This window comes from Leuciscus leuciscus (genome assembly GCF_965113295.1).
Source record: "Leuciscus leuciscus genome assembly, chromosome: 22".
NCBI classification, from domain to species: domain Eukaryota; kingdom Metazoa; phylum Chordata; class Actinopteri; order Cypriniformes; family Leuciscidae; genus Leuciscus; species Leuciscus leuciscus.
The window spans coordinates 12,203,086-12,221,384 of record NC_138746.1 but is presented as its reverse complement, the minus strand read 5'-3'; the positions used below and the strand labels follow the sequence as shown (position 1 = coordinate 12,221,384).

At 38.6% G+C, this 18,299-nt stretch overlaps 1 protein-coding gene and 1 long non-coding RNA gene across 8 annotated transcripts in view; one reads left to right on the top strand and one right to left on the bottom strand.

The window, feature by feature from the left end:
- The window catches only part of LOC309486747, a 251,941-nt gene that overhangs the window by 21,535 nt on the left and 212,107 nt on the right, over nt 1–18,299 (top strand). The gene's annotated exons all lie outside the window — the stretch shown is intronic.
- zswim8 (zinc finger, SWIM-type containing 8) overlaps nt 1–18,299 on the bottom strand; it is a 56,651-nt gene that overhangs the window by 34,501 nt on the left and 3,851 nt on the right. For all 7 annotated transcript variants that reach the window (XR_014201654.1, XM_082154097.1, XM_082154092.1 and 4 more), the window contains 9 exons: nt 14,845–14,998; nt 13,683–13,777; nt 10,762–10,934; nt 5,584–5,691; nt 4,624–4,705; nt 4,390–4,510; nt 2,630–2,831; nt 2,192–2,367; nt 814–2,041 (listed from right to left, as the gene is read on the bottom strand). Coding sequence is in view for 6 of the 7 variants with exons in the window: in XM_082154097.1 (XP_082010223.1) it covers nt 814–2,041; nt 2,192–2,367; nt 2,630–2,831; nt 4,390–4,510; nt 4,624–4,705; nt 5,584–5,691; nt 10,762–10,934; nt 13,683–13,777; nt 14,845–14,998 (2,339 nt within the window). In the remaining variant the exon portion in view is untranslated. The remainder of the gene's footprint in view (nt 1–813; nt 2,042–2,191; nt 2,368–2,629; nt 2,832–4,389; nt 4,511–4,623; nt 4,706–5,583; nt 5,692–10,761; nt 10,935–13,682; nt 13,778–14,844; nt 14,999–18,299) is intronic.

Here is an 18,299-nt window from a genome sequence, read left to right as displayed (position 1 = left end):
GTAAAAATTATGGTCAAGCCATTGACCACTATTTTGGTAACTATTTTGCAACATTTTCTTTATACAATTATAAAACGGACAGTTCCAGTACTTGATTATGATTGGCTGTGCTGCCTTTAGAGCCATTGTGAAATACTCTATAAACAAACGTGTGACCTCATTAAATCAGTATTACTTCAGCATTGCATATGTGTGTTCCATGGCAACCATTCTACTAAAAACTGCTCAAGAACTACATTGCTTGATGGAAGGATTATTATTTGTTAATAAATTATTAATTGTTTTTCTTGCTGTTTTTTTTATTTTTTTTTATTAAACCATGTCACTTGTGTGCATGTGTGTATATATATACACATACTACGTTTGGGTTTAAAAAGGCAAATGCTTAAGAGTCTATGTTTGGATCATTATTGCAGTGATTATTATGTTTCTAGTATGTTATACGTGTGGCAACAGTTCTTCTAACCCTAATTGATGGAGTGTGTAGCTTTTCATTACTTAAACAACCATGTAGGCCATGTTCCAGAATTTATACATAAGGAGTCTGACAACAGCCAGTATGATCTGATCTCACCATCAGCGAGTCTGTCTGTGATTACATGAAGAAACAGAAAAAACGGAGGCAGACTAAATCCAAAAGAACTGCGGCAACATCTACAAAACGCATTAAGAAACCTACCTACAAAGCTACAGTACTGTGAAAAGTTTAGACACGTGTAAAAATGAGGTAAAGTCAGGATGCTTTCTAAAATAATGGCATAAACAGATTTTATTTATCAATTAACTTCTAAGTTAATCAAATCAATAATTCACCTCCATCCTGCCCTCCTGTTCCAGAGGTTTAATCCCAGCAAAGATGTCTGGCTCTTCCTCGTGGTTGCCGTCTGCAACCCCTCTATCCGCTCCCTCTTCTGAGGCAGCACTAAGATAGTAGGCTTGATAGTCATCTTCACCCACAGCATCTGCACCTGCTGCTGCCTCAGCCGCCTGAGGTCCTGGGGCCCCTGAAGCTCCACTTCCATCTCCCTCTCTGCGGCCCCGCTGAGCCTGGCTGGGGAGCGAGGCACAGGGCAAAGCATCGTCTACAGGGTCCTCATCTCCTCCGTTTTCATCCAGGTCTGCATCCACCTCCACCTCTTTCTCCATAGCTACCACTACTGGGGTTGCAATGGAGCTCTCCTTTGAAAAGCAGGCATGGGCATCAGCAGCAGAGGGCATGGCAGCATGTGCCACATGTTTTGTCTCAAAAGCACGCTCTTTTGAAACGTTACCGCTGGTGTATTTGAGTGGCTCACGAAGCAGCGGGCTGGGTGAAGGCAACATCTCGGGAGGAGGAGGAAGGAAATCGAAGGTGTTGCAGGCCTCTGCCCCGAGCGCCAGGCTGGAGCCATCATCCAGACTCAGCTCTGCCATGTCAGGCTCTAGAGAGCTGTCCTCACTGCTGGTTCGCCTCTTTGCGCCAGGGTGCTTCCCACTGACACCACTCGAACTTCCACACGAGCCCTTGTTGCTCTGCGTTAGCTTAGCCTTACTACCAGCTGATGGGGAGGAGCTGTTGGCTTTATACATGCCTTTTCCTCCCTCCTGAAGTGAGAGAGAGACCCTGCCACCTAGACAAACCAGAACGCCTCCGCTGTTCACACCAGACACTCCTTTCCTCTTGCTCACAATGGTCTCCTTAGGGCGGACAGCCACCTCCTGCTGGGGAAGATGTGAGTTACTCCTTGACTTGTGTTCAGAGGAAGAACCTTCTGAGGTTCCACCACGAGTGCCATCTCCTGATTCCCCACCGGTCCCAGCTTTAATGCCCCGCTGCTGCTGCATTGCCCTGGCCCAACAAAAGGAAGCGTTTTTCTTATCTGCGCTGCAGTAGGTGATGCCAGGTAAAGGGTAGGCCACTTCCCAGTTGAAGTAGCAGCATTCAACAGCTGGTTTGAAGCCCTGGAAGAGTTTGTCCAGAGACTTACGGTGCTGCCCTCGTTTCACGATCTCTATTACCTTCAGGTGCCACTGCTTCAGCTGGGCGGCAAGCTCCAAGCGCCTGAGGAGTCGCAAAAAGGGAAAAACATTACCTTACCTAATTGATGAAAAATACAGCCACAAATCTTTAATTGAGCAACTCTAGATCAACATCACAACAAATAAGAATCACTAGTACTTTAGAGCTCAACAGCTGTAAAATCTTGCTCACCTCTGGGGACTCATGGTAGGGTCTAACACTGCCAGTCTCCATAAGACAACCATCTCATCACACATACTGGCACATGCATGTGCAGCGACCTCTGTCTGCCCATTACTGCGACCTGTGTGCCCGCTGGCACTGCTGTGAGAGGCAGATGTCCTCACACTGTACCACCAACCAATGATCTTGAGGAAGAACAAAAAGAGCAGTAGAGTATCATTAGAATAAAATATTTATTATTCATGTTGAGTTTAAAATGCATATCCAATCCAATATTAAGCATATAAAGTCAACAACTAAATATTTAATTTCCTTCTCAAATAAAATTAAATAAATGTTTTGAATAAAGGCACAAATGTGACAAGTGTTTTCAACAGGATGATGCAATTTTTTACACTTGAAACGGTCACCCTGAGGTGTGAAGTGTGGCAGAGTCAGGTTTGGTACCTGTTCATGTGTGAGACACTGTTCGGTGAGTATCTCTAACAGAGGTGCAGCGTTGCTGTCTCTCCTCTTGAACATCTCTCTGACAATGGACAGAAGGTTCCAGATGCCCTCTGGCTCTCTACCTCGCAGGGGCCTCAGCAGACAAGCCCATTCAGCAGCTGCCGGAGGCTCAGTGGACGACAGGTACATGGAGTTCACATCACTAAGAACAACAAGAGACAAAAAAGAACAGTTATGTTTGTGGCCCTTGTAATATACTAAGATGGTCTATATAAAACGATGTTTTGATCATTATTAAAATACAAATCAATATTGGATAAAACAAGTCTCACAAAATAGGCTAGTTTTAAATACATAAATGTAGTCTCGAGATAAGGGACAAAACATGTCCTACACACAAAAGCCCTATTTTTGTTAAAAATAAAGAAATCTATCCCAATAAAAATACTTAAAAAGTTACATCAAGGAAATTTGGATACTTTAATATATCTGTAGTATATCAAACCATACAAAAAATTTATATTTTTTCATGATTTTATTTACATATATATTTGGCCTGATTTACATGCCTTATATAAAAAGCATATTTACATCTACTGTCACCATGAAATCAAAATGTATTATCCTTTTTTTTATGGAATATTGCTGTTCTTATAAATAATTCTGAACACATCTTTTTTCAACTGTTTTTTTTTTTTTACAACCTGTCACTCACATGAAATCACAGCAATAGCAAATGGACTGACGCAATGGACTTCATAGAGAGTGAACATGTCCGATGGCATTTCTCACTGTTTAAATAAAATGTACATAATTGATGCGTTTTAAAGACGGGCTACAGATTCTTTGGTTTCACAATGGGAACATTTCTGTTGCTGGAACCTAACATAAGCTTCCTGTATTCTGTGAGCTACTGAAGACCCATAATGAGATGTACTGTACTGCTAAAAAAAAGAAAAACAAACCAATGGAAGGTTTGTTGTATTAAATTAAATATTAGCTTAAAAATTAGTTAGTTGTCTTAATTTGTTGTCTTGTCAATCAGTTGTTGTAAACTTCAGTTGAACCTTTGTCAACTCCCTCAGTATTTAACACTGTCAGATGAAGGTTTCTGATCATTTTTAAGATTTTTTTTTTCTTTTTTCCATTTCTTGTGTTAAAATATTAAAACATCAACTGAACTACATGATATTATGTCTGATTTACCTAAGAAAATAGGTCATATGTGTTTAATATTTAAAAGGAACTAGATTTATTTAGGAACTGGTTTGTTGTTCATAACCCTAACCCATGAAAAGAATTTAGAAAGTGTATTTTTTCACTTAACTCCTTTACTGAACACCATTATTACATAATTGATGACTTTACACTATTTTTGGATGGATCAAATTAAAATAGCATGCTTTTTGATGCATCTGACGGAGTTGAAAAATTAAGTTATAAAGTGAATAAAATGTAAATTGTTAGGAAAGAAACATTTTCAGTTCATTGGCTGAGACCTTTGTCTACAAATAAATAATGTTATAATTATTGTATTATTAAATAATAAAAACTAACTTCTAAAACATGTTTTGTCCCTTATTTCAAGAATCACTCTAGCTTGTGAGGTATATTCTTTACCCACACAAATAAAATAAAAAATGTCTGAAAAAGTACCCCCAAATACCATGTATGCCTGTTTGGGAAACACTGGTTTAGAACACAGATGACAACAGTAAACTGTGCTACACTGTAGGTAGTACCAGTCAGGTTGCCTTTACCTAAACACAACCGGTGAGGGGCCACAGAACTTGTGCAGGGTCTTCTTTATGTTGTCACTTAGGGTGGACTCATCTAGATACCAGGTGCTCTGGTCAGAGGCTGAAGGACCAGCAGTAGGATCTGTTGAATCAATCGTTAGAATAGAAAAATGAGGATTTACAAGGTCTGCATATCTTCACAGAAAATTAGACACCTAGAAATTCATGAATTGTGGTTTGTAGGTCAGTGCATACCCGGGGCTCCACACACGGTGTTAATAGCGGTAGACTGGGAGGAAAGAAGCTCATCCAAAAGACGCTGAGCTGTCGGCAAGATCTGCAGATACAAAAGAGCGAATCACAATAAAGCCAGAAATTAATTTAAACATCAGATGAGAACTTATCTGATAAAAGTTTTTTATTAATATTTAATCAATACAAAAATATTTAAAAAACATAATGTTTAATATAATGTTATATACAAGTAACTAGTGTTGTCAAAAGTACCGACTTCAGTAAAAAAAAAATAACGCTTTGAGCGCTGTTTAGCAGAATCATAAACACTTCTGATTGGCCATTGTGTTCACCCACTCATCGGATATGTCTGTGACTGGCTACAATGATAAACGCACGAGAGCGTTTGAGAGCACAAGGAAGTGTTTGAAAGTGTTTTGAAACACTTGCGTGTGTATCTGTGTAAGCGCTCGCTGAAGAGTGTCATTGATGTACATTTACAACATGTTTTTGAGGCGCTGATCATTGTAGCCAATCACAGACATATTTGATGAGCTCGTGGACACAATGACCAATCAGAGATGTTTACGATTCCATTTTAAAAATTTCAGTATCAACTTGGTACAGAAGTCGGTACTTTTGACAACACTACAAGTAACAATATTAGATTATGATGGCATAATACATAGTATAAAACAATAAAACATTAGCATTTACCACTTAAATATTATTGGTAATTGTTTTCTTCCTCATTCTGTACCAAGTATTTACAGAACCACAGCGAAGTCATGAACACAGAACCATGATACAAACCAAACTGATAAATCTGAGCAGTCACACCCCAATATGGACAATGAGGCCACTGTGTGCACTTCATCACAGTTATTTAGAGCTGTGCAAAGACACTGTAAAGCTCAGAGAAACCACGGGCAACCAGACCATGTCAATTTAAAAGAACAAATTAAAAAATGCATGCCTCACCTGCTGTGGGAGTTCACTGATGAGGTATTGTGCAAACTTCTGGAGTTGATCCCGTTGTAACCTGGACAGGGACTCTGACACAGGTGCTCGAAGACATACAGCAGAAGCCTATAGCCAAACACAAGTCACTGATATGTGAAGCTGGCAGACAAAACTGAAATTAAAGCTTCAGTGCTTTAACCTACTCACTAGTGCAAACTACATCAGGAGCAGGCTGCTCATTAGCAAACACTGCATTTCTAATGTATCTGGAGGCTTTGATGCCTTCAGGTGGATGTCCCAGTGTGCCATCACCTGGTACTCCCTTCTGCTCATGGTGGACACACATGCTGGAGTACCCCTCATTTGCATTTGGTCCATACATAATATATGAGCTCTAGATAGACATGCTTTGAGCCGATCAGAACTAATTCTCTCTTTAGCTCATAGTGAGATTATTAAAGAGAATACAGAGTGTCCCGTGGGGGAAGCATTGCGAACTACTGGAGTGAAATGTGTTGGCTGTGTCTGGGAGATGGAGGATTGGGAGAGAGGAGGATGGATGAAGGACAGACCTGGAGAACTAAACTGAGGAGGATAAGGAGGACGGAAACGTTTAGGATTCCTGGACAACACGCCCCAGTATGACTGAGTGCTAGATTAGCCACGTGGCTGAGAGTCTAACTATGGGAGACCACATTCTTCCACACACAATATCAGACTGACCCTTCTGCAGACATTTCACACAAAATGTATTCTAACTTAGGGGGTTTTCAATCGTCTTGATTCCAAAGATCCCCATTATGATGATCTTTTTATGAGGGAGCCCCATCCTTCCTAAAATATAAAATGGATATATATTTTAATCATTAAAACCTATTTATTAAGTGTGAGAAAGACACTTAAGTTATGATAGTTAAAATTAACCTAAACATAAGGCCTTTTTAACGCCTTCCTGTAGATCAAACAGTAGATCATGGCACTAGTAACTCTAGCACTATGGGTTTAAATCCCAGGGAATGCATGAATTAAAAAAATAATGTACAACTTAAATGTAATTTAAGTTACTTCGGATAAATGCACCTGCCAAATGGATATGGCAGCTTAAAAGGCAGGATATGGCAGGAAATAAAAGGCAGCTTTATGTTTTTTTGTTGTTGTTAGTTTTAAAGGGATAGTTTACCCAAAAAAGAAAATTATATCATTTACTCACCCCTATGTTGTTCCAAACCTGTATGAGTTGCATGCTTCAGTTGAACTATAAAGAAGATATTTTGAAGAATGTTGGTAACCAACATTGACGGTAGCCATTGAATTCCATGGTATCATTGAAGACCATGGTCTGTTACCAACATTCTTTAAAAATATTTTATTTTGTCTTCAGCAGAAGAAAGACACTCATACAGGTGTGTAACAATATAAGGTGAGTAAATGACAGAATTTTCACTTTTGGATGAACTATCCTTTTAATAATAATAATAAAAAATAAAATATTATATATATATATATAATATTTTATTTTTTATTATAGTATTTTTTATATATAATATTTTATTTTATTATATATAGTAGTCAACATTTTAAGTGGATCAAAACCTTTCATCAAAGTTATACGTGAATTTTTAACAATACCCGTTTTATATTGATGCACCTCTTGATGGAAATATCACAGCATTTATTTCCATTAAGAGGTGCATAAATCTTTGGTCAAGATCTTGCATTGACAACGCAAGAATTAAGAACTCTGTAAAGTCTACTCCAGCACATCCCAAAGACTTTCAATGAATTTAAGGTCTGGGCTCAGAGGTGCCAATTCATGTGTGAAAATAATTCTTCATGCTCCCTCCAAACCAATTTTCCACAATTTGAGCCTGATGAATCTTGGCTAATTCATCCTGGAATATGGCCATGATGTGAAGTATTTGCCTATTTAACAGTGAGTTTTTTGGGGGGTTTTTTGGTCGGTCAGTGTGTATGCATGTAATATATTATTTATTGCAGTAAAGCCAAAGTAAATAAATATATTACATTGAACGGTAACACTTTACAATAAAGTTCATTAGTTACCATTAGTTAATGTATTAACTAACCATGAGCAATACATTTGTTACTGTATTTGTTCATCTTTGTTACCGTTAGATGATAAAAAATAAAGCTGTTCATTGTTTGTTCATGTTAGTTCATAGTGCATTAACTAATGTTAACAAGATTTTAATAAAGTATTAGTAAATGTTGAAATTAACATGAACAAATATTAATAAATGCTGTATAAGTGCAGTTAATAATTAGTTCATGCTAACTAATGTAGTTAACTAATGTTAACTAATGAACCTTATTGTAAAGCGTTACCCATTGAATAAATATAAATATTAAAATATAAAGTATTTCTTCAATTTATTGTCCTGTATTTGTGCGGCAATGAATATTGACTTTAAACAGCTGTACAGAAAGACAAAGGAAACTAAAACTACTTCAAATTTGGTAAATGTATTCTGTAAACTTTTTTTCAGGGACCACCTATCACCTCTTCTGCAGATCCCAAACCCCCCATTCAATCTGACAATTACTGCAATTGACTTCCTTTTCAAATTCAGGTACTGCAAATTTGTAAATGGATTTGGGTTCTTGCAATATTCAACTTTAAGTAAATTGCAAATGTGAAAAGTCACAAAAACTGGCTAAAAGACAGCATTCCAGCACTGGTGGTTACTATTCCAAAGCAGTTTAGGGAAAATTGTTCATTTTGGTCAAGATTAGGACCCTTTTTAATGTTTTCAAATCAGGTCAGTTGAAATGTTTTTTAATCCTAGTTGCAACCAGCATAATTAGTATGGTGAGGAGATGTATCGATGCAATTTGAGCTGTGAGAACAGTCTGACAGCTAACTACATGGGAAAAAAACACATAAGCCCACTCAAATAGTTAAAGGGCACAGCGATGATGCAGAATGAGAGGTCTAATGACTGACACACAAAGTTTATCACTGGTGCATGTCTCTCTAGCTTCTCTATGTACAATATCATAATCCAGTAGTATCAATGACTGTTTGAGTCTGTATCTTTCTTGATGTCATGTTCTGTTAAGGATTTAGAAAAAGTCTGCAGGAATGCATTATACTTTGTGACAATCTTTGAGATGTCGAGTAGGTGGGCTAAATGTCAAGCCTGAAGCATTTGAACTTCAGGCTGCAGGCTGTGATGTGAGAAAGTGATAGGTAACCTCATCAAACATCGGCCTCAACACGCAAAGAGGCAAATGAAGGGATTCTGCAACAAGTTATCGAGTCTTAAGTGTCAATGATTTACTGAAATTCCTGTGTGGCTGATAAATGGTCTCATATCATAGCAGAACTAAGAATATAATGTTTATTCAACTCACAATAGCATAATAGACTCTAAAGCTGTTTGAAACGCACAGGAATGCACAATGATGGTAAATGCATTCAAATTAAACACTCTCAAAGCTTTTTGCCAAGAAACGGTTTAAGATAAGATACACCTAACCTATGGGCAAGCGTCCTGTTGCAAAAACTAGGCTACCTAAAGAGTTTAATTCTCCTCCATTTTCCTTCACTTTTCCAAAATTACAATATTAAATTAAAATAAACACAATGGACATCTAGCGACAGCTATAAGAAACTAAACAGGGGAACTGTGTATTTGATATGTACAACAAAATCACACCATGTGAGAAAAGCTTATGCAAAATAAGTTTGTTATAATTTCCCCCAACGGCAGAAAACTGAAGACAAAGCCCACATGCAAATGCTAAACGCCACCCACGGCCCGGGCCGCCAGGTCTATCTGACTGTGGCAGGGCCTCCTAAGGGGGGTGGGATATCACAGCAGTGCAGATCCTTCCCTCCACCCTCCTGACTCCACAGGGAGGCATCAAACCTAATCAAAAGCTTCTCAGTGCTCTCACGCCCACGGTCACTCCGCACAGATAGAAACCTAGAAAAAGTTTGTGTATGTGCTGTAAGTAAAATTTCCCCCACATATACGTCTATCTGAATTCCTGTGTTTATGTCATTTTGAGACACAATGAGAACTGTTGCCTTAAGTAGCTTGTTTTCTTTTCATGCAATAATTTCTTCGAACCTTAAGGGACAATCTTAACTATGCTACATATGGAGTTGCAGTGTTAGTTCATAAACAGACACATTCAAATATACTTCTCTTTTAAGCTCTGTATTTCACCCTAAATCAAATTCCAGCCAAAACAAAGATAATCTCAGTAATTGCACTTTACTTCAAAAAAAAGAAAGAGAAATATGGAAAACAAATATCGGTGTTGGGGCGGAAACCTTGTATATCCATATCTTCCCAAAAAAAAATAAAAAAAATCACCAATCATTACTTTGTCACCCTTTCTGTGGGTTTTGCAAATATTTAACCAATGAAAAGTTAAAAAAGAGCTTGAAGACTAAACCTCATTACTCTATTGGATCCTCAAACTGTTGGTCAAACCTCAAAACTCCACCCGCCTCTATCGTGAATAAAGTGCCGTATGCCGTTTTCTCTGCTTGTTAGGGAAATAAAGAACTGGTTCTTTTGAATAAGTACAGCATTTTCTCTACTTAAATTATAATTTATATTTATATATATATATATTTACACCCACATAGCAACAGTAAACTTACTAACCTGTAAGTTGATGAAAAAAAAAATTGATACACTTACTGCCTCAGATTTAGTCATTATAACGACAGACGAAAAAACGTATGAGCAAAATTCTTCGAAATTCGCAGGTCAAAAACCTTGTAACACAATTTAACCTTTATTGTGGTCAAATGTTCATATAACAATGACACATGCAAGTGTCAGACCATATATAAAGCCACAATATCAGATCTGACAATGCAGTGCTTATTTAAAAAAAAAAAATCGCATTTTTTCCATTTCCTGAAAAGTAGCGTTTTTGGAGAAACAAGATTTCCGCCCAACAGCAACGATATACAGTATATAACTTTTCAGATTTGCTGAAAATGACATTTAACATTGATACTAAATAAGTGTTTTTAAAGATTAACTTTGAGTGAGCATTAGCATTATCGATGTGTAAAAATAGGTTAAATAAAGCATGCAACAATTAAATATATATATATTTTTTTTTTAACTCTAATATCATACAATAAATGATACAGTTATACTATGTATCCCAAGCGAGAGGACAATGTGTGCATCTACAAACTCTTACATTGTGAATTCTGAAGAGGCAGAGGGCCACAACGTGGGCACACCATTTGGCTCCTGCTCCACAGGTGCAGCTGCAGGAAGTGATGCGGCAGCGGTCAAACATTACAGCCACATTGTAGGCTCCTTTTGATTGGCCGGCCTGGGGCGACACTACTGTGGCACTGAGGTGGAAACCTGTTTAAGGGAACAAAAGCATGTCAGACTTTGGTAACACATTTCAACACAAAACTAGTTCACATTCTCCTCACACTCTGGATAAAAATGTCCTTATTATTGGGGAGTTATTAGTTGTAAAATTCTGTTTAATATGAAAACTTGTTCTTTGTTTTTAGAGGGATTATTCTGAAAACATCATATTTGCACCTGATACAAGGAGGTATTTAAAGGAGAACTCGGTAACTCTAGCGAACTCTAGTCACTTCTTCGCTGATTTTCCCTTTTGTTGTCGCATGTTTTCCCCACGAGCTCCCCCTACAGCTGTGGGGGGGCGTATATTTCACAACACAGTCGTAAAAAACTCACTTGCTGCGGCCTCCTCCCCCTCGCTACCGCTGCTCATGTGCGTTTGTTTTGATCGGAGCAAGCCAACTGTATCGCGTGGAGCTATGTCTACCGAGGTGGGTAATCTGGTAATACATCATACATGCGTGTGTGTTTATGTCGAATTGCCGTAAAGCAATTTGTGGTTCGCGCTCGTTCTCGTTCTAGTTCTCGCTTCTCACGAGACTTCCAATTTCTAACTTGCCGGGACGGTAGTGTTGCAAGTTGCAAGGTTGGTTTTCCGCCTGGGAACGCTGGGGGGAGCGGGGAAAGTCACCAATATCACCAGAACAGGTTGTTTAACCATCCAAATGATTTCTAGACAGTTTTATTAAGTGAAAAAAGTTACCAAGTTCTCCTTTAAAGAAAAATTGGGAAACATTAATGTTTAAAAGGCTGAGGGAGTTTGGTGACTAAGACTGAATGATAAAACAGCAATTGAACTGTACACAGACCATACAGGAAATGAAAGACATCTGAGATGGAAAAAGAGAAATGTGTGCATGGAGTGTGTGTGGAGAGTCGAGTGCAGGGGGTTGGCCGAAAGCTTTTACCACTGGACAGCGGCCAGCACTCCTCTGGCCAGTAAGAGCAGAGGTGGGGGTAGTGGGTGGTTTCAGCTTATAGCTCCTGTTCCAAATTCAACGGGCCTCCTCAAGCCAATTCTACTACACTGCCTCTTTTTTTCTTTGTCTACCTGTTGGTGCCAAAAGTACCCCTCTATTCCTTTATTCATGACCCACATTCTCCTGTCAGCTGTCCCTGATAAAACAAAAGGCCCAAAGGTTTCATAAAAAAAACTTTGTATAAAACAGGGTCTTTCTTTAATTAAGAGAACAACTGGCTGGACCAATAAGCACATCATAATTGCAAATGTCACTAGGTTGTCATCAGTTACACGTCATTAAAGAATATAATGTTAGTATTAGTGATATTGTTAGTCATGGTAAACTTAATCTCTGATTAAACTGATAATTTACCTCACATGAACCACAAACTAAGTGACTGAAAGGGTCTATCTGATATCCCAGTGGGCAACGCAGCAATGTTTGTTGAATAGACTAATAGGTCTGTAACAACCAAGAAGTTTGGGCATGACATGAAAAGGCTGAAGGTTATAGTCTTTTTAGCACTGTATTCTCACTATGAGGTTAAACACAGTGCAATGGGAAGAGTTTTGGAAGCACTTCCCTTTTAGGTGCAGCTGTTCTCTGTCAGACTGCTCTGGCTCCACTCTGGTGGAGTGACTGAAAACATTTGATTTGGCCTTGACGGGCAGTTAGGAGGTCAGTGTGGTGGGTTGTCACTGATTGGCCAGGGCAGCTAGAGGAGGATTTTTTTATGGTCTTTTCAGAATCATATAATTGATTATAAATCCCCCTAACAATCTGCTACCACACTGTAAACAAAAAAGCAGTGAGCGAAACTCAGATAAATCAGAAGAACCAAACACACTGAGGGGTCAAAATGCAACCAAAAACCTGAAGTATGCTTCTGAGGAAAAAGCTAGTTGGAGTAGAAAGTTACGATGTTTAAACAGCAAGATCACTATTTATTATTAGAGCTACTGACACATTGGTAACACTTTAAAATAAGGTTTCATTAGTTAACTACATTAGTTAACATAAAATGAGAATGAGCAAGACTTGTACAGCATTTATCAATCAAAATTATTTATAATTTCAACATTTACTAATAAATTATTAAAATCCAAAGTTGTGGTTGTTAAAATCAGTTAAATGCACTGTGAACTAACATGAACAAACATTGACTGTATTTTTATTAACTTACATTAACAAAGATTTATAAATACTGTAACAAATGTTTGTTCATTGTTAGTTCATGTTAGTTAATACATTAACTAATGAAACCTCATTGTAAAGTGTTACCGACACAACTTACCTGGAAGTATCTGACTCATTAATAACACATTTCTAACCTTGAATTCTACGGGCAGTCTAAACACTGTGAATCGGCATGCAGGCAGAGCGTGTGCAAAGGCTAGGTCAGGCTTGGGCCAGCTGCATCATGATTTCCCTCTGCTGCTGTATGGCCCAATGCCTCCAACAACAGCGTTCATTCACACAGCCTGAGCTTAAACCACTTACACATACACTAAGCCTTATGTGCCATGCCTCTGGTTCTCTCTCAGGCCATTAGAAGACTTGGCATTGAACATGTACAGAGCCAAAGATGACTCTAAACACAAGTATGGCTTATTTAGGGTGCGATTTTAAGATTTATATCCTATAAAAAATTCAGATTTATGTGAGAATTTTTCAGTGCAGCAAAGCAATTCACTTAAAGGGACTTTCCGAACATTTTGGTCAAAAACCCACCACTCATGACACAATAAATACTTAAATGTCTTTGATTTCTCACCTATCTGCAGAGGGTCTTTAACAGCTCTCACTCTATAGAGCTGCTCACCACGCTGAAACTCATCAGGGCTGCCATTGGCCAAACAAGAGTATAATCTGCACAAACAGAAAGGAGAAGGAAATTAAACCGAGCATTCAGCAGGTCATACTCTATATCTTAATAGGCATTCTGGTAATCTGGTTAAGCATAAAGGTAAAGCACAAGTATTTAAAATAATACACTGCCCGGCCGAAAAAAAAGTTGCTGTGTGGATTTAAAGGGTTAGTTCACCCAAAAATGAAAATTCTGTAAGTTATTACTCACCCTCATGTTGTTCCAACCCCATAAGACTTTTGTTCATCTTCGTAACACAAATTAAGATATTTTTGATTAAATCTGAGAGCTGTCTCACTCCTCCATAGGCTTCTATGGGATCGAAACTTGCCAGCCCAGAAAAGTTAGTAAAGACATTGTTAAAATAGTCTAAGTGACTACAGTGGCTCAACCATAAGTTGTCAAGTTTCGATCCCATAGAAGCCTATGGAGCAGTGATCCAGCTCTCAGATTTCATCAAAAATATCTTAATTTGTGTTCCGAAGTTGAACGAAAGTCTTAAGGGGTTGGAAAAACATGAGGGCGAGTAATTACTGACAGAATTTTCAGTTTTGGGTGAACTAACCCTTTAAATAGGCAAATGCTTAAGAGTCTATGACTGGATCATTATTGCAGTGAATATTATGTTTTTAGCTAGTTTTATGTTTGGCAACAGTTCTTCTAACCCTAATTGATGGAGTGTTTAGCTTTTCATTTCTTAAACAACCATGTAGGAAGACGCATCATGGCCATATTCCAGGATGACAAAGCCAAGACTTATCAGGCTCAAATTGTGAAAGATTGGTTTGGCGGGAGCATGAAGAATCACACATGAATTGGCACCTCTGAGCCCAGACCTTAAATTCATAGAAAGTATTTGGGATGTGATGGAGCAGACATTACAGAGTGCATGACTCTTGCATTGTCAATACAAGATTGTGACCAAAAATGTATGCACCTCTTAATGGAAATAAATGTTGTGATGTTATTTCCATAGACTCTTAATTATTTACCTATTTAAATCCAAGCAGTGACTTTTTTTTTGACTGGCCAGTGTTTATTAGCAGTTCCAAGGTCTGTGGGCTTTTACCTGATGTCCTCTTCGTTCTCTGGAAAGCTCCAGTAGGCGATCCGCAATTGGAGCTGCTCAGGAACGGGAGGATAGACCTTTTCCACCACTTCAAACGGAATATGGAATGCCACCTGCTTGGCCGACAGCTCCACCAGAGGGATGACTTGTCCATCTAAGGAAGGAAGTGACATCTGAGTTACAGTTTCTGCTTCAGATAAACTAGATACTCAAAGAATGAATGACATCGATGGCTATTTAGCAGCAATCTGAAGGCCTGTTCACACAGACAAATATTCAGTGTGAAAGTTCTGCGCAATAAACATTTTAATTTGAAAGAACAGCTGTTAAAGCGTCTGTTCAGACCGACACAAACAGCCACACGTTTAATTTGGTGCTACTTGCCATTTACTTGTAATAATTTGTGAAAGTTACTAGCAATTTCTGAGTGAAAATAGTTTCAAAGTAGGCTAAATCCTACACCAAATATTTTTGTGTGTGGTCACATGTGCAGAGCTGTTGCTGTTATGTAAAACTATGATTTGGTGGTGCTCACGAAAATTATATTTTGCTAAGCGACAGTGAATAGCTGAGGATGAACCCAGAACCAGACCCAGACCAATCTGACCAAATTCTCATGCCGAACATGAACAGGCCTTGAGACGGCTAGATCAGCAGGTTGATAAAATCACTACATTCCGGTCACAGCCACTCTGCATTAAACAATCAAAACTACTTGGCATCTCTGTCGAATAGTTGAACAATAGTCACACAGATGGCTGCAGTTCAAATTACTCATTTTGAAATGGAGGGAAGAGGACTGAGAAGTGAGGTTCAAGACCTCAGGCAACCTATTTTGTTCCTAAACCAGACGGTTCATATACACTCAAGGCTAAATGGAGAGAAAACCGGAGAGCTGCCAACAGGGACTAAATGCTGTCCGCTGAGAAGGGGTGGGGGGTTCCAGTATCCTGCAGGGTCCTGGTTTCAAGTCACTAATTTCCTCCAGACAATGATAAGAGTCGCCAAGCATTAATAATGAAAAATACTCAGACTAAAAAAACACTCCTTTAAGAGCAACTGAATATCTGTGCCTACAGCCTAAAGTGAACTCAAACACAGGTTTCAGAGGCAGCACATATAATAAAACTTTTCTTATATTGAGCTGCAAGGCTGTAGTGACATACTTATCTCATAAGATATTAGCAAGATCCATTTGAAATGAACACCAACATCAGGTCATTATCATAACAGAGCTTTAGGCAATGGCACTGTAATCCACTGTACTCGGTCACCTTAGAGCCGCATCTCACATTACATTCACACAGACAATGCACTGGTTTGCTGCCACTATACAACTGCCACATGAAGCCAAAGCATTTTTTTATATATATATAATATATATGACTGCATGTTGTGCCTAAAAACAACATTTAGACCTGATTATACTAGTATAAATGGTACAAAAGCTCAACTGTCTTACTGTTTTTATAAAAGGGTAATTTTACTACATAATAAAAAACATTAAGGACACAAACTTGCACTAAATAAGTTGCAAATTAAGTGCATTAATCGATTTTTCAGTGACTCTTCTGTGGTTATATGTAGAAAGTAAATGTTTTTGAGTCATCAAATCATTCAGTAAACTGATTTGTTCAAAAACACTGATTCATTCAAGAAACTTCACAAAACAAAACAAGTGAAGTGACCCTATTTAAGGGTGTCCCACTGGGTCATCAAAGGTTCTACACACACTACCCAAACTTCTTCATGCCCACTTGAACCAAATGCTGAACATATTTGATAAGCAGACAAGTGTAAATATCACAATTTTGGGCCTATGAGTAAATCATTGAATCATTCGTTAAACCAATTCATTCCAACAAGCTGATTCATTCCGGAATGAAATAAGTGATTGTCTTTGCGTTTTTGAACGAATCAGTAGATTGACAGATTCAATGACTTGCTCAGATTCATTCTGGAATGAAAAAACAGTTTGAATATGCTTTTTTTCCACATTGACTTTTGGAACTTTTTTTGCTTATGGAGCAAAAGTAGTGAACTGGCAATAGTGCGTCTACAATGCAAGTTATTTACAGTAATATAAACTAATGCATTCTAAAAAGGAAACAAGCTCCACAATTTCAAAGCTCTTCTAACACAGGAATCATTTATCTGATTCCTCATGAAGGAAAATCAGCAGGACTGTCCCATTTCCACAAAGTGGGACCATATTATTAAAAATGGGACAGGTTTTAGGCTATCTAGGGTTAAATCAATCACCCTTAACCAAAAAGCACAACTGTTAATGTCAAGTACTGTCAAAAAGGATGCTATGATATTACCTTCAGGGGAAAAAAAGAGGATGCAAAATTACTGACAACATGCAACTTAACATTTTACCATTACTCTGTCTACCTACAACCTGGTTGTTTCGGCTGTTAAGCAAAGCACTGAAACGTGTCATGGTAATATAGAAGCAAACCACACAATTACCAGCCACCCACACAATCTAAAACCAACCGCCAAAAGATGAAACGCTAAACTACTTTGGAGATGAATTACCCAGACCACAAGTAGATACAAGAATACATTATAGACAGACAGTGGGAGTCAAAGAGACAACAACTTCACAGGGGACAGGTGACTCATTAAAGGTGCTGCCAACAAACAGCTGCTCAGCAACAATATGTGCATAAGTGTGAGCGAGATCCCAATGAATAAGGTGGCACACTCATGGCCAATCTTGGCTGACTTAACCATGGTGACCAACAGAAAAGGAGTTAACACAGGCTACGAGACAGCTTTGTCTTTTGTGAGGCAGTGAATAGGTGAGACAGTCTCTCATGAGCGGTCTGCCGTCTCACTGCTCCAAACCCTACCGCCTGCTGCCCAACAACCAGAGAACAAAGACACCCAGCTCACAGAGTGCTATATAAACAGCTACGTCTGAGTGATTGTGTTCCCTCAGTTCCAGTGCCAAGAAAACAGGCATGTGATATACCTCTGATTTACTTTTAGAACAGATTATGATCAAAAACAAACAAAAAAACATTTTTTTATGTGTCTAAAACTGGGCTGTGCAAGATCAGCAGCATTATGCAGATTGATCATATGTGGCTTTTTTTTGTTTAACCACAATCCTCTGCTCTGAGGCAGTGACCTGCACAAGACAAAGATCTTTTTACAGCCCTCTGCTTCTCAACTCCACCCAACCCCCCACAACACTCACTCACTCTCAATCTAAACACCACACAGGCCTTCCTTTCCAAACAGCCTTAACTTATCCAACAAATGTTACATGCTCCACTCACAGATCTGCACCGGCACAGATCTCTCCCTTCACAACTGACAACTCTCTGGACACATGCACAGCATGGGGCGTTTGGTGGGATGGAGTTTCAGCAGTTTAAAGAACTTGCAGTACCGGTAATACAGAGTGACTGACCAAATGCAACTCAAAGTTGTTTCAAACA